Source organism: Neopelma chrysocephalum, unplaced genomic scaffold (assembly GCF_003984885.1).
Source record: "Neopelma chrysocephalum unplaced genomic scaffold, ASM398488v2 Primary Assembly neopelma1_382, whole genome shotgun sequence".
Classification (NCBI taxonomy): domain Eukaryota; kingdom Metazoa; phylum Chordata; class Aves; order Passeriformes; family Pipridae; genus Neopelma; species Neopelma chrysocephalum.
The window spans coordinates 1,813,323-1,827,923 of record NW_020898046.1 but is presented as its reverse complement, the minus strand read 5'-3'; the positions used below and the strand labels follow the sequence as shown (position 1 = coordinate 1,827,923).

Below are 14,601 nucleotides of genomic sequence, written 5' to 3'. Positions count from 1 at the left end.
TCAACTTACTATCTCTTATTTCACTATTCAGCTCTAATGAAAAGCTTTTTCTCAAAGAGGAGAATATTTGAAAAGTGACCAGGAATGGGGAGAACTTGAACTAATGAGTGGCCTCTATTTCTGTGCCCTGTCTCTGGAGGCAAAGGAAAACAGATTCATTTGTTATCACGCCGCAGAAAAGTGATGACGGACTTAAAGACGAGACTGCCAGCTTTGAACTGGGAGTGGCACTGGCCTGAGTGCAGTGGGTGGAGATGGTGCAGATTGCATGAGAACTTGCCACGGGTGAAACCTGCTGCAATGCCAACCAGTAAAAGTCTCCCTGCAAGTTCTTCCTCAGTCACGGTGAGTTAACGTAACAGTGTCTTGAGATGCTGCATGTGCAGATAGTTTGGGCAAGCTACTCCACTGACAAGAAAAGCTGAAGGCTTTGGGAGAACTGAAGTGGAAAAGGATGTTTTTCACTTAAGTGGCAAAGTGCAAAATCAAGCATGGCCACAGGCTGTGTGCTCCGGTGAGCCGAGAGCAGATTGCTACCCAAGCAGTCAGCACAGGGGCCCCATGACCTTGGAAATGTCACGTGATTCACAATTGGGAGTGGGGTCCTGGAGCTTTTTCTACTCTAATAAATGAAACAGCATGACAGCAACCTAAGGCCCTTGTGACACAATGAAAAATCCCTGTGTTGGGGGAATTTTTACCTCCATGAATTAAAATCATGTGAGACAGTCTGTGCATATAATATAATGGGGATTTTCAGTTTTGCCTGATTAGAGATATGTAATAGAAAAAGTGCAGACTAAAGAAGACAGATTTCTGAAAGAGTGGTTCAGCTACAGCAGTGTGGGGTTTAGATGCTTTTATTTTTGAGATACTGTTTGAGATGCATTTGTCCTAGTCACGGCAACTTAGAAGACACACAATGAGGTGGGACAATGTTAAAATACCCTTGTAATGGTTGACGTAACTAGGGTTCAGAGGACTGGACATGACCTGGTTTCATGCACACCCAGGCACCTAGGGCATGTGTCTCCTAACCCAGCATAACCTCCAGTCTGAGGGCTCCCACTCAGGTTAGCCTGTGAAATGGGCACAGCAGGGCCAAACACAGCCTCTCAGCTGGGCAGGTGACAAAGCGAGCAAGGGACAGTGCTTTTGGGCCAAGGGGGAATGGCAGGGCCATCCATTATGAGGACTGTGTGTTGTGTTGGCTGGTGATAAATAGAATTTAAAGCTTCTTCCTGCACTTCTCCCCAGTAAATCCATGCTTGCAGAGGGGACTGAAATCCTTTGAATGGTACTACTAATGGTACTGTTAACCACATGCACATTTTTTTCACAGCCGTTTTTACTTGTAATGATTTCTGACGCACATGAAGTACAGCAGGAACCTTAAGCCTCACCTAGCCGTGAGGTGCAGCTGAACATGACACAGAAGTGCTGTCGCTTCATCTTCGCCCAGTTCCCACTTCTTGCAAAGTGGCTGGCACTGGCAAGCCCAGCAGCATGCTCTCCCAGCCAGCTTGCCCTGCTTCAGGCTTGCAGATTGCCAAATGGACTGTCTCTGTGTTAAATAAACAGTTGTATAACCTAATCTGATCAAGCATCAGTTTAGAACCCGTTTCAATTCTTGCACTCGCTCCTACGGAGAGGCTGTGCCAGAAACCTTCCTTTCCTCCTTGCTGGCAGATCCCCTCTAATTTCTGAGCTGAATTTATCCATGGCTACTCTATACCCGTTTGTTCTTGTGCCAGCGTTTTTTGTTAACTTGAACAGCTCTTCTGCCTCGCTGCTATTCCCCACTTTGATGCACTCAGGAGGCAAGTACATCCCTGTCAGCCCTCACATTACTCCCCATTAAATAAACCAAACTCCGTCTTTCTGCAAGGTCTCCTGCTCTGCTGCAGGCTGCCCTAGCAGCTTCCCCCCTCTCTGCCCGGCACAGCAGCCCCTTCCCTCGGGGCAGGAGCTGGAGCGGCACACGGGGATCAGCCCCTTCCCGCTCGCCCTTGCGTTTCACAGGTGCGCCTTGAGCTACTTGTGTGTAAAGCAAAGCTGGGTGAAAGCGAGCGTTTTACTATCAAAAAACCAAAACCCAATAAAAGCGGGGAACGTCGCCCCTGAGCCTTTCCGGCCCCTGCCCCGCTCCGCCGTCCCGTCCCATCCCGTGTCTGCCGGGCAGGGCTGGGCCGGGCCGGGCCAGGGGAGGAGCGGCGGGAGACGGAAGTGAAAACAAGACCGGGGGGACGGAGCTGCCGCCTGCCAGACGAGACGCGCTTCGGGTGTCCTCGCCGCTCTGCGCTGTGCCTCACCGCCGGGTGAGTGACTGCCGGGGGCGGCAAAAAACAGGGGATGGGGGAAGGGGGGATTGGGCAAAAAGTCGGTAGGCTGGACGCGGTTTTTAAAGCTTCACGGTGCTTATTTTCTTTTTTTTTTTTTTTTTTTTTTTTTTTTTGTAAGCGGGGGCGCGAAGTCGGTCGCGGCTGCGGAGCGCCCGGCGGGGCTGCCGGACACCCGTGGGACTCCTTGCCCTGAGCCGAGCGCGCTGCGGTCCCCCCAGGGCTGCTCGGGCATGGGGCTCTGGTGTGCCGCGGTCCCCGGGCTTTGTGGCACAGGTGGGGCTGCACGCCGAGGTGCCTCTGGAGTGCCTGGAACCGAGACCGAGCGCGCTAGGGGGTGTGGGGTGGGGTGTCTGGTCCCCCCTGCCTAGGTGGCCCTAGGGCAACTCGTTCCGGCGAGCTGCGCAAAGGAGGTGCCGCGGAGTACGGGAGCTTGTGCTAGCGCTACCCCTCAGCTACTTTTCCCGGGGGGGGGCGGAGAGCCCCGCTGGGCACTGCTGCGTCCCTGCTGCTCTGTGCCCTGTCCGGCAGTGGTGCAGGCCGGCGTTTCTGCCTGGGTTTTGAAATTCACCCTTCCAGAAGTAGATCCACTGAACGTTTGATCATCTAAAGGAGAGTTGCACAATTTGACCCTTAGCTGGTGTGTTTTCACAATGCTCCCCACGTGAAGCGGGGTAGGTGGGTTGAAGTGTTTTCTCTTTGCTGTTGCTCTGACATATTTTAAGAAATTAGTTAAATAAAACTTTGAATGGATCTTCTTTGTCTGCTGCTCCTTCCTGGTGTATCTGTAAGCCTAGAGATGCAGACATGCCAGAATTAAGGGGATGAGAAAGGAAAAATGAGTGATGCTGAGAGTGATGAACGGTATTTCAGCATGCAGTCTCCTATATCTAGTTGCCACAAATGCAAAAGAACAGTATCATTTCCCAATATAATTCAATTTCTTTTCTAGGTCTGTAATTGTAACTAGCTGTTACTCAGTTTAAAACAAACAAACAAGCAAAACCCAAACAAACAAATGAGTGCTTTCGTTTCAGCCTTCTGCCTGTGCTGAACAACTGCATGTGTGCTGGTCACTAGATGTGGTTTGCTTTTCTGCAGTCTCATAGTTTACAGTGACCTGTCACTGCAGTGGATTTCATTTAAAGGTAGTGAAAAGTATTTGTATTCTTATGCAGAAAGAAATCTGTGACTAATTTAAATCCTCTTTTTACAGTAGTTCCTTGCACAGGGCAATTAAAAAACTTAGTTCTCATTTTAGTGGTGAGCAAGCCCCCTAAATATCCTATCTCAAACTTGGTGGGGACTTTTCTTCCTCTTTAGCCACATGAGAGCTCAGTGGTGTGTTGAGTCAGTGCCTGGGGTCAGAACTACCCCTTTGCTGGATGCCAACAGGCAGGGGCAGGTTGGGAATGGCCCAGGTACACAGGCACCTCTGTTACAAGCTCCAAATTCTGATTCCTAATATGTATCTGGTACTGCCCAATGCCAGCAGCCTTGCTCTGGTTACCTGAGTGGCCGTCGGTGTGAATAAAGTTCACTGTTTGATTTAGAACCAACTCTGAGAAGTGTGGATTTCTGCTGCTATTGGAGGTGTACCCAGAAAGGTGTGTTATGGGTGGCTTTCTTGGGGAATGACATCCCTGTGCCGGCAGGGGCTGTGCGACAGTCCTGCTCTCGTGGTCCTTGAGGGTGGGCTGTGTTTGAGAACCTAAAAAAAACTAACGCAGCCCTCCCCCCCCCCCCCCCCGCAGTGTATGAACAGCTAAAACCGGGCTTTGAAGAGTTTGGTGGGGTTTGCAGCCAACTCGCTGCTGCTTGACTGAAGGTCCACCTTAAATGTCCCTATACGAGTATGGAATCTGGCTGTGCCCCGGTGTAGTCTTACACCAGCCCGCCCTGGTGTGCTCCTGCCTGGCTTCAACTATACAAAAATAGACGGCATCCACTACCTAAGATGTCATTGTAACATCGCTTATCTGAGGTGAAACTGAAGCCCTTATCTTTGACGCTGAACAGCAATTAAGTGCCTCGGTTGCCTTTTAAAGGTAATTTGTTGCCCACATTTGTAAAGAGGGAGATGTATGGGTTTTGCTTAGCACTGAGTTGTGGCTGTGGATACTTTGCTTTAGTTCACAGCTTTCATTTGAGGGTTGCTTTTAATATCTGTTTTGTCTGTGACATTGTTCTACCACTTGAAGCTATGCTATAAAAATAAAAAACTCACAGGGATTTTATTTTCTTCTGATTAACTTCAAAGTCGGGATGCTTTGACTTTGTTGTATTTAGAAATAAGCTTTGAGCTGATGACATGGCAGCATATGATATTAATTTTGTTAGAAATGAATATGCCAGTAGTGCTAATGTCTTCCATACTCGGGTTTAAGGGATATATCAATTCATGCTTCTCTCCATATTGACTTTTTTTTAAGATGAGCTTTAATGTTGTGTGAGTTTCACCACACACACTGTTTTGTTACTAAGAAGTAGTTGTCAAATATTTTGGCAGTGTAAGTTCTCCAAGTCCATATTACCCGATTCCCTAGTTATGTTTCTTCCTATGGAGGAAAACATGTGAGGAATAAAAGCACAATGACAGACCTGGTGTAGGATTTTTGGCTGATTTTGGGGGAGGGGAATACAGCCAAAAAAAGAGAGCTTTCAAAATGGCAAACAGTACCTTTTGTTTTTATCGTCATTAAATTAAAACTCTAATCCTCTTCTGCAGGCATCAGTTCCTTGGATTTGGTCCTTGAATACTAAACATCATGAGCAACTACAGCGTGTCTTTGGTTGGGCCGGCTCCCTGGGGTTTCAGACTTCAAGGGGGCAAGGATTTCAATGTCCCTCTGTCTATTTCTCGAGTAAGTGCATTCACTTCTTTTGCTGCATGTTGGGTATCTGTTATGCTGTGGCAAACCCACAACCTTCAAACAAAGCCATTAATTACAGAGACTGGGGCTCAACTTGCCCGGTGGCATGAAGGACTGTTGGGGGTCGGAGGAGGGGTTTGAGCTGGGAAAATAAATCTTTATTGTATGAAGGCTCCAAGAAAATTATCCTAAGAAGGACTGGTTCATTTGAAATGGTTGTTTTATCTGCATTTGTTTATGCAACAAACCAAAGAAACTACCCTTGAATTGCCTTCCCTGCTCCCATCCAGAAAACAGAGATGCAGGAGTTGGAGGCTGACAGGAAGCAAGCAATTTACTGTGCAGAGCTGAGGCTGTGGTGTTCAAATGGGAAGCAGTGGGAAAAAAATCACTTTTATTGCCCTTGTTTGTTCAGCAGCTCTTAGCTGCTTGAGGATCTTCTGTGTCTGTTGTTACAAATCCTACTCTTCGCAATAAAAAGGTACTTAAATGACAGTAGTTGTAAATAGCAGTTCATCAATATGTGCCTGAGTGAACGTGCCAGTTTCTCATGAGTGTTTTATAGAGTATGTGCTCTGAACTGGTATTCAAAGGATTTGAGGAACTAAGTCAAAACAAATATGATCCTTGTACCCAGGCACTGTCTAACTAGTTTCCTACTTTAAAACTGTGTTTTCAGGGAAGGCTTGTCTTTCAGTGTGGGCTGAGTTTCAAAGCCTTTCTCAGAAGGCTGAAGCACTTTGCACGTAAAATGTAGGGATAAACTTTATAGTATTGAGCTTCTTGGATCATTGGAAATCTCTGGGTGAAGAAACTGGCTTCTGATGGCTCTGTACCCTGACGCCTTTAAATTTGAATTTGTGTACAAATGCCCCTTCTCTGTCAACAGCTCTCTTCCTCCTACATATTCGTGTAGTTTAGTGACAAAGATGAATTATTTTTTACACCTGTTGGGACTGCAGAATTGATACTGCTCTGGTAGATGGAGCAGGTTTCTATTTGGGTTTATGCATCATGGCGATATTTTTAGCTAATCTTAACTAGCGATACAAACTCTGCCAGTTCATTTAGACTTGGCTTATCCTATCCACACATGGATTATGTTGGTGAGGATAAAATACAGTTTGGCTCTGCAGAATTCTTTTTATATGGCTGAAATGGACTGGAGAGCTGCAGAAATGCCTCTGTACAGATGAGCACAGTTGATATCTGAGACAAAAAGTGGTTGAGAAGCAGTTTATTCCTGAATTCCAGGGACTTTCAAGCTGAACTGTAACTCAGTTTCTTGTTGAGTAGCTGTTACTCGTACACTAATGAGAAATTTGAACTGGGTGTGCAGATAGCTCTCTTCTGATTTGATGGCAGAAGGGCTTTCATGACAAAGATTTGCAAAAGCATAGGACCTTGTCTGCAGAGCGTCCTTGTGTGTGATACTGACTAGAAATTAAGCACTACAGGCAGTAAGCCATACTAAACAACCAGTTTCAGGAAAGGGTAATACTTTTTTGTAGAGGCCTCTGTTGTTCTGGAGATCTAGAGTGCAGTCCTGCTGTAAGCAGGCTTCCCATCTAAAAGAGGAAACATATGTTGAAATTAGCCTAGACTACAACTTTATTGCAGGAATCAAATATGCTGTTGCATGGAGTAGCCTGGGGGAATTGGCCTAAATAGCTACCTATAAAAGCCTCAGTTATGGGATTCCCGAATGACAAATGTCAGTGCCCACAAGAGCAGAACATAATGAAAGATGGGGACCAGTGTGGTTTTGGAACTTTAATTTGTGCACGGGTGGGGGAAGCACAATATCCAATTCACTTACTATACCTTGGCACTGCTCCTCAGGTGTTAGACTGCCTGGTGCCTTTTTTTTTTTTTTTTAATCCCCCCCCTCCCTTACTTTGGATCAAAAAAGTGCTTAGTTCTGGCATGCCAGTCCAGCTTTGGCCCGGTAGCTGGAAGAATTCAACACCATGTTCCTGGTATGCTAGAACAGTGTGTACAATTCACCCCCCCCACAAGCCCTTCTTTTCCTGATGTAGCATAAATTCCTTCCTGTATCCGAAGGCTGCTAATTAAATTATTTTAGCAAAACAGTAATGAGACAGCAGAATTATGTTCCTTGGCAAAGAGGACTATTTGGTTTTGTTTTGTTTTTAATTTGTCCTCTAGATGCTGAAGATGAATCTGGCTGGGTTACTGAGGGCTAATTTCCTGCTTTAGTTTAAACTTTTGAAATTAAGTTTAAATAAAGTATAGTTTATGAAGCACAGATAATACGCTGGTTTCTAAAGCTGTTTATCTGAAAAGTTAATCTCTTCCCTGATGATTTGAACAAATTAAGATCTCATGGTTCCTTGGAGAAAGTTTTTAGTCAGTTATTTGACTTTGTACAGGATGCAGTTTAAATGGGCGCATTCCTTGTTCCCTCTGTAAAGAAAAAGGAACCTGTTTTGTGCTCTCAGATGAAATTCTTATGGTTAGCCAATGTGTAACAGAGTAACAGTAGTGCAAGGGTACCAGTAACATTTGATTTTTTCATAAGCTGTTATATTGCAGACTAGTTGCAACATCATAACCAATAGCAGCAGTTATTGCAGGGCTATGTCAATCAATTGCTGGAGCTGTCTGCCTGCTTTAAAGTTACTCTGTATACTTTAACAGCTGGGCACATTTCACGGTAAGGGATACATGTGTTGGTGGGGATATAGCCTTATATTTAGTACAGTTTTATCAGTGTCAGTGTATACTATATATACACACAGTTACATGTACATATATGAAATATATACAGTTAGTGTGTATATATCAGTACAACACAAATGCAGGTGGTACTTGTTACTATCTGGCTGGACTTCACCAGGGTGAAGCAGTATGGGAGCAGTGATGGGAGTGTGATGGACGGTATGGCTCTCGTGAAAGAAGGGCTGGAGGGAAGGAAGTTGCTCTGAAAGTCATCAGGAATAAAGGGTGGGTTGAGGTTTATTAACAGCCAAGTGTTAAAGTGGCTCAGGCCACTGCAAGTGATTGTACTGTAGGGCTTCCAGGTAGTTAATTCTGAGGTGGTACTTGTATAAGGAGAGATTGCAAACTGTGAGCACTTAGCTCACAGTGAAGAAGGTAGAAATTACTAGAGCCAAGGTATGCAAACTTAGATTATTCTGAGTTGCCGCTCTCACTTTTTCCACATGGTGGTTTGTGTTAAAGAAGCAACTGTTCTCCTCATTTCTTAAAGACCTATGCTGTGATGCAAAAACAAAAAAAAAAAAAAAAAAAAGGAAAGCTAGAGCAGACAAGAACAAATTGCTGACATGCAAGGTTTATGATTTGCTAGCTGTAAAGTAACCATTGTAGGAAATGATTAAGATTCAGACTTTTTCCCTGTAATTTACGTAGTCATGTGAAATGACATTTGTCATGTTGTCACATGAATGAATGGACTGCTTCTGAATAACACAGACGGCTTAAAAGTCAGCTACTTAATAGACATCTTCACCTCTATCTGGTAGATTTGAGACACATTGTCCCAACACTGAGTGTTGGCTACACTGCAAGAATTACATCATGGGTCCTCCTTGTTTCTCAATTATTTTAAACAAAATTTATTTCCAAGTTTCAGGATATTCTGCTAAACATCAGATGGGTCAAAAAAAGACTTTTGGTCATGATTGCCAATAGTAGTGGATCTGGTGATATCCACGTAGGTTTATGGTCTTGGATAAATCCTACTGACATGGGATATGTTCAGTTTGGGACTAACGTTGGTCTACACTTCGCCTCCTAGATTTGTTTGCACAAGAGTTTATTCTCATTCAGTAGAAAAAAAAAAGAAATGCAGTTTTGGAAATAAGGTACTCCATACATACTACTAGGCAGGATTCTTGAAGTAGCTCTTGGGCTTGCTAAATATTGCATTTACAGAATTTGGGGTCAATGGTATCTACAACATGGTCTGTGTTATTTAGGTGCAACGCAGTAGCTTTTAAAACTATCCACACTTCATTATAGTTTGGATTAACGTTATGGTTGCTTTAATTTTTTGGGACTTGGTTAGTTCCCAATGCTTAATTAACATAACCAGAATAAACTTAGTAAGCATGACTAGCATTAGAATTGTCAAAACTTCTGTCCTCTGCAGATTGAAATAAAGAGTGTTTGGTATTGGTGATATATTCATTATGTTGGGATGATCTGTGAGAGGTTTGGATATTTGTTCCAAATGTGTCCTTGATATGTTTGTAGCTTATCCAAATTTTTGTGGTAAAGTCTCTAAATGGTGCTTCTCTCTGTTTTATGGCAAAGTTTACCACTAGAAACAAGGAAATACTAAAACAAAGCTATAGTTTAAATAGTAATGTAACCTATATGCAGTATACTTTCCCACCTAATGCAAATACCTAGGATTTTTTCTTGTACTTTAAAGTTACTTTCTTGTTGAATCTTCTAGTTATTCTCCTTCAAAATAGGCAACTCTAGCTATTGTCCTTCAGAAGGTGTTTCTCTATTTTTTTCCTCCTGTAGGAATTAAATGGAATACAGTCATGTTGAAATGCTTAGCCTGACTGACAGCTCAGTTTTTCTACTGCAACTTCTTTCAGTGTGTTCCCTGCCCCCCCCCCCCCCCACCCCAGACACTTCTTTCTGCTTCTCTGGTCACTTTGCTTCTTCAAAAAACCCAAAACAAACAACCACTACTCTCCCCCTTACAAATAACCCCTTATTTTTACATGCTTTCAATTTTCATTATTTCAGCTGTTTCAGGTACGTTTTTCTGTGTTGAAGTTGCAATCTTATAGCTGATGGAAGACTCATCATAATAAATTTGTCAGCAAGCAGTACACCCATGGAGTAGGTGGAAGAGCAGCCCACCTTGAGATGAAGTAGGAATAAAAGTACAACACATCAGCTGCTCAATATTCATCCCACATGAGCTTGCTGACATTCTTTATGCTGGTGTCAGGAGGTCACTAGCAGAGGAGTTGTCTCCTCTGCTTTCCCTCTTGCCCATGTACGTACATGGTTACCCAGAAAGCTGTCCACATGGATAAAGCATCTGTGATTGGTTTTGCACTGTATTTGCTTATTCAGGGGTTTGGTCACTGGCTTTCTTGATATTTCCAAGCAAGCTGTTTAAAGTCATTAACATCTGTGAAAATAGTGAGAAGAGAATAAAGGAAAATGATGCTTTGAATGGACCTAGGGCATGTCAGCTTTGACTGACTAGAGTCTGACTGAGTCTCTTGCTCTTGTGTTTGTGTGAATTATGTGTCGTTTCCAGTAAAATCAAGTTTTGTGTAAGTATGAAAAAAGTCATTATAATGGGGGGCTGGGGAAATTGTCTTTCAAGCAGGCATGTGAAATAAGAGAGAAACACTAGAACAACTGCTGGCCTGACCAGTGATAATTGTGTCAGTAACTTTTGCTTCATCCTGGAAGCTACCAAGAGCTACTAACTAAGCCCTAACTGGCAGTTGATGGCATTGCTGTGCTGCTTTGGTTTGTTACTGAGTTTGCATAAAATACAGCTGTATTTGTGATGGTCTGCACAAAATACAGCTGAAATCGTATTCCACTACGGCAACTGAGGTGGGTTGAGAACTGGCTGAATGGCAGAGCCCAGAGATCAGTGGTACAGAGTCCAGTTAGAGGCCTGTAGTTAGCGGTGTTCCCTAGGGGTCAGTACTGGATCCAATCCTGCTAAACTTATTCATCAGTGACCTGGATGAAAGGACAGAGTGCCTTCAGCAAGTTTGCTGATGATACAAAACTGGGAAGACTGTTTGATACCCCAGAGTGCTGTGCTGCCATTCAGTGAGACCTGGATAGGCTGGAGAGTTGGGCAGAGAGGAACCTAATGAAGTTCATCAAAGGCAAATGAAGGGTCCTACATCTGGGGAAGAATAACCCCCTACACCAGCACAGGCTGGGGGCTGACCTGCTGGAAGGCAGCTCTGCAGAGAAGGACCTGGAAGTCCTGGTATACAACAACCTGTCCATGAGCCAGCAGTGTGTTCTTGTGGCTAAGGTGGCCAGTGGTGTCCTGGGGTGCGTTAGGAAGAGGGAGGTGATCCTGCTCCTCTACTGAGCCCTGGTGAGGCTGCATCTGTAGTATTGTGTCCAGTTCTGGGCTCCTTAGTACAAGAAAGGTAAGGAACTACTGGAGAGACTCCAATGGAGGGCTGTGAAGATGAGTAGGGGACTGGAACATCTCTTTTATGAGGAAAGTCTGGGAGAGCTGGACCTGTTCAGCTTGGAGAAGACATATTTTAAGGGTAGGTGTCAAGAGGATGGGTGTCAGACTCTTTTCAGGAGTGCCCAGGACAAGGAACAACTGGCACAAACTGAAACACAGGCAGGTCCATCTGAATATCAGAAAAATCTTCTTTACTTCAAGGGTGACAGAGCACTTAAACTGGCTGCCCAGAGAGGTTGTGGAGTCTCCATCTCTAGAAATATTCAAAACCCACCTGGACGCAATCCTGTGCTACCTGCTTAAGTGAACCTGCTGTAGTAGCAGGATTGAACTAGGATCTCCAGACATCCCTTCTAACCCCAACCGTTCTGTAATTCTGTAACTTCGTTGACACAGGGTCAGAGATACTGTCGGATGGTGCAGCACTTACCCATTGATGCTGCTCCTAGGGCAGCAAATGCTCTATTTTACTGGAGCTATTAGTGCTTATGAAATGAATGGGATTTGCTAAGACACCAAGCAAGAAGTGTTATTCTGGTCTGTTTAATTCTGTTTACAAGATGTGGTTTACTGAAAAATACACTGAGAATGACAAATGAGCTACCAGTGCCAAAGTCTGTGTCCTCTCTGTATTTAGTCCTGAAGGAGCAGAGGTTTTTCTCTGGATAATTAAAAAGCTCCCAGCTGCACAAGTGGCTTAATATGAGCAAGTGTTCTAAAAGTCCTAAGAGTGATAGTTAGTGCTTTGGAGTTTGCAGAGTTGCCCACAGGCAACAGTCCCCTTTAGAGAGCACCTCGGTTTAATTTGAAGGTGGAAAGAGAGATGAGTTGCTATGGATGTAATTTCCCAATTGCTTCTTTTCCCACTCCTGTTAAACCTCCCTGTGCTGAAAATTGGGAAAAGGGCTATGTTTCCCCATACCATTTGTTTTCCTTCCCTTGTATATTCTGCTATGCAGTTTAAAGCAAGACAGACCAGCACTGGAGTGTGCTTGGGAAGAAGGGAGGGCGTGGGGAAGAGGAGGCGTAAGGAAAGTGTCTGCATCTTGTCTATTTCTGACCTTATTTGTCAGACAGCCTCCTCAGACTGAGTAGGAAGCTAACTTTTAAAAAATAGTTCCTCTACTGATGTCATTCCCGCAAAAGTGAAGCTGGCTGTACCAGGAGAAAAAGGAACCAAAGAGCTTGTAGCTGAGGGATATCTGATGTGATGTGTGAGCACATTCTTTTCACATTAAAAAATGCTGGTTCCTCTTTTTCCCCTTATAAGTGACAGTTTAGTTACAGTATGAGGAGTACAAGCTAAATATTTCATGATGGAAAAACTAAAGTATTTGTTTGCAAGATCCATTTCTCAAAGACAGATGTAGTGAAAAAATAAACTCTGATTAGATGTTCAGAGCAGATGCAAAATTGGCAGTCCTTCCAGAGGCCAAAAAGCAGGACCATTTATTGAATAGTAACTGCAAAAAAATTAGGCATGTTTTCTTTGCAAGTATCTGGCCCTGGAGGCCTGACAGCTTCTGTCGACTTCCCCACCATTTGGAGATGCTATTTTTAGTGTAACTGTTTTTCTCATTATTCATTGGCCGATGGCTATCAAAAGGCATTGTGAGAAGAGACATGGTGTTGAAAGGTTTGTTTGTTTGGCTTTGGTATGAAGCCAGGAGATAACATTGTGGGATTTTTTTTTTTTTAGTTTGTTTTGACTTTTTAAGAATAGATTTCATGTTATCAATATAAGGGAAAGTGTGAGAGAAAACTGTCTCATATGACTAAGGCAGTAGAAATACGGGAAAGGTGATATTCTTCCTGCCAGTGATCATAAAGAATGAAAATTGAGGCTGAGATTTGTTTCAACAAATATGAGGAATAGAATCATTTAGGTTGGAAAAGACCTATAGGATCATCAAATCCAACTGTTAAGCCAGCACTGCCAAGTCCCCACTAAACCATGTAGACGTGTCCACATCTACACGTCTTTTAAATATCTCCAGGAATGGTGACTCAACCGCTTTCCTGGGCAGCCTGTTTCAATGCTTGATAACCCCTTTGGTGAAGAATTTTTTCCTAATATCCAGTGTAAACCTCTCCTGGTGCAACTTGAGGCCATTTCCTCTTGTTCTATAGCTTGTTTGTTTGGAGAAGAAGCTGACCCTCATCTCGCTACAGCCTCCTTTCAGGTAGCTGTAGAGAGCAATAAGGTCCCCCTAAGGCTCCTTTCTCCAGGCTAAACAACCCCAGCTCCCTCAGCTGCTCCTCATAAGACTTGTGCTCCAGACCCTTCACCAGCTCCGTTGCCCTTCTCCGGACACGCTCTAGCATCTTAATATCTTTCTTGTAGTGAGGGGCCCAAAACTGAACACAGGACTCAAGATGTGGCCTCACCAGTGATGAGTATGGGGGGACAAACCCTTCCCTAATCCTACTGGCCACACTATTCCTGATACAAGTCAGGATGCCATTGGCCTTCTTGGCTACCTGGGCACACTGCTGGCTCATATTCAGCTGCTGTTGACCAGCACCCCCAGGTCCTTTTCTGCCTGGCTGCTCTCCAGCCACTCTGTCCCTGGCCTGTAGCACTACATGGGATAGTTGTGACCCAAGTGTAGAACCCAGCACTTGACCCTGTTGAACCTCATACAGTTGACCTCAGCCCATTGTTCCATCAAGTATGTTTACTTTTAGAGGTGGCTGTTACAAGAATAAAGACAAAAGGAAAGGAGGCCACTGCTAAGGCCAGTGTTACACGAGTCTTTGAATGACTCAAGTCTTCAGCCCAGTAACAGTAGTGAAAATATGACAGAAGTACCTCTGCAGGTTCCCTTACTATGCAAGGTCCCCAAGCTGAATTTGCAGAGATGTGCTATCTGTTCTTAGAAGAGTTGACATGAGTTCCCTCCGTCTCTTCCAGTTTATCTGCTTCATTCATCACTCACCTTTCAACACTGTCACTTAATGGGTGGTGTCCCCCACATGGTAGCTTTTCATCTTTTGTCACTTCAAGACACCAGGGCAGTTTTATGTAGTCTCTCGGGTATGCTGTCCCAAGTAGAGAGGTAAAAGGGGGACAAAATAGCATCCTATAAGTTGATGGCTGTATTGTGATGCACACCCTCAAAGCAGATTAGTAAGTGCTGCACCAATGGAATAAACTATACTTTACACCAAAACTACTGAATAAGCAGCCACAGAGCAC

At 44.2% G+C, this 14,601-nt stretch overlaps 1 protein-coding gene across 7 annotated transcripts in view; it reads left to right on the top strand.

Annotated features, from left to right (window-relative positions):
• Nucleotides 1-2,209: 2,209 nt before the first annotated feature.
• Nucleotides 2,210-14,601, top strand: part of PDLIM5 (PDZ and LIM domain 5) — a 126,299-nt gene continuing 113,907 nt past the window's right edge. For 5 of the 7 annotated variants that reach the window (XM_027706544.1, XM_027706543.1, XM_027706541.1 and 2 more), the window contains exons 1-2: nucleotides 4,281-4,387; nucleotides 5,068-5,203. In XM_027706544.1, coding sequence (XP_027562345.1) covers nucleotides 5,108-5,203 — 96 coding nt within the window. In that variant the 5' untranslated portion in view covers nucleotides 4,281-4,387; nucleotides 5,068-5,107. Of the gene's footprint in view, nucleotides 2,319-3,380; nucleotides 3,488-4,280; nucleotides 4,388-5,067; nucleotides 5,204-14,601 lie in introns of those variants that run through there. The other 2 variants (XM_027706540.1, XM_027706539.1) reach the window with 2 other exon arrangements.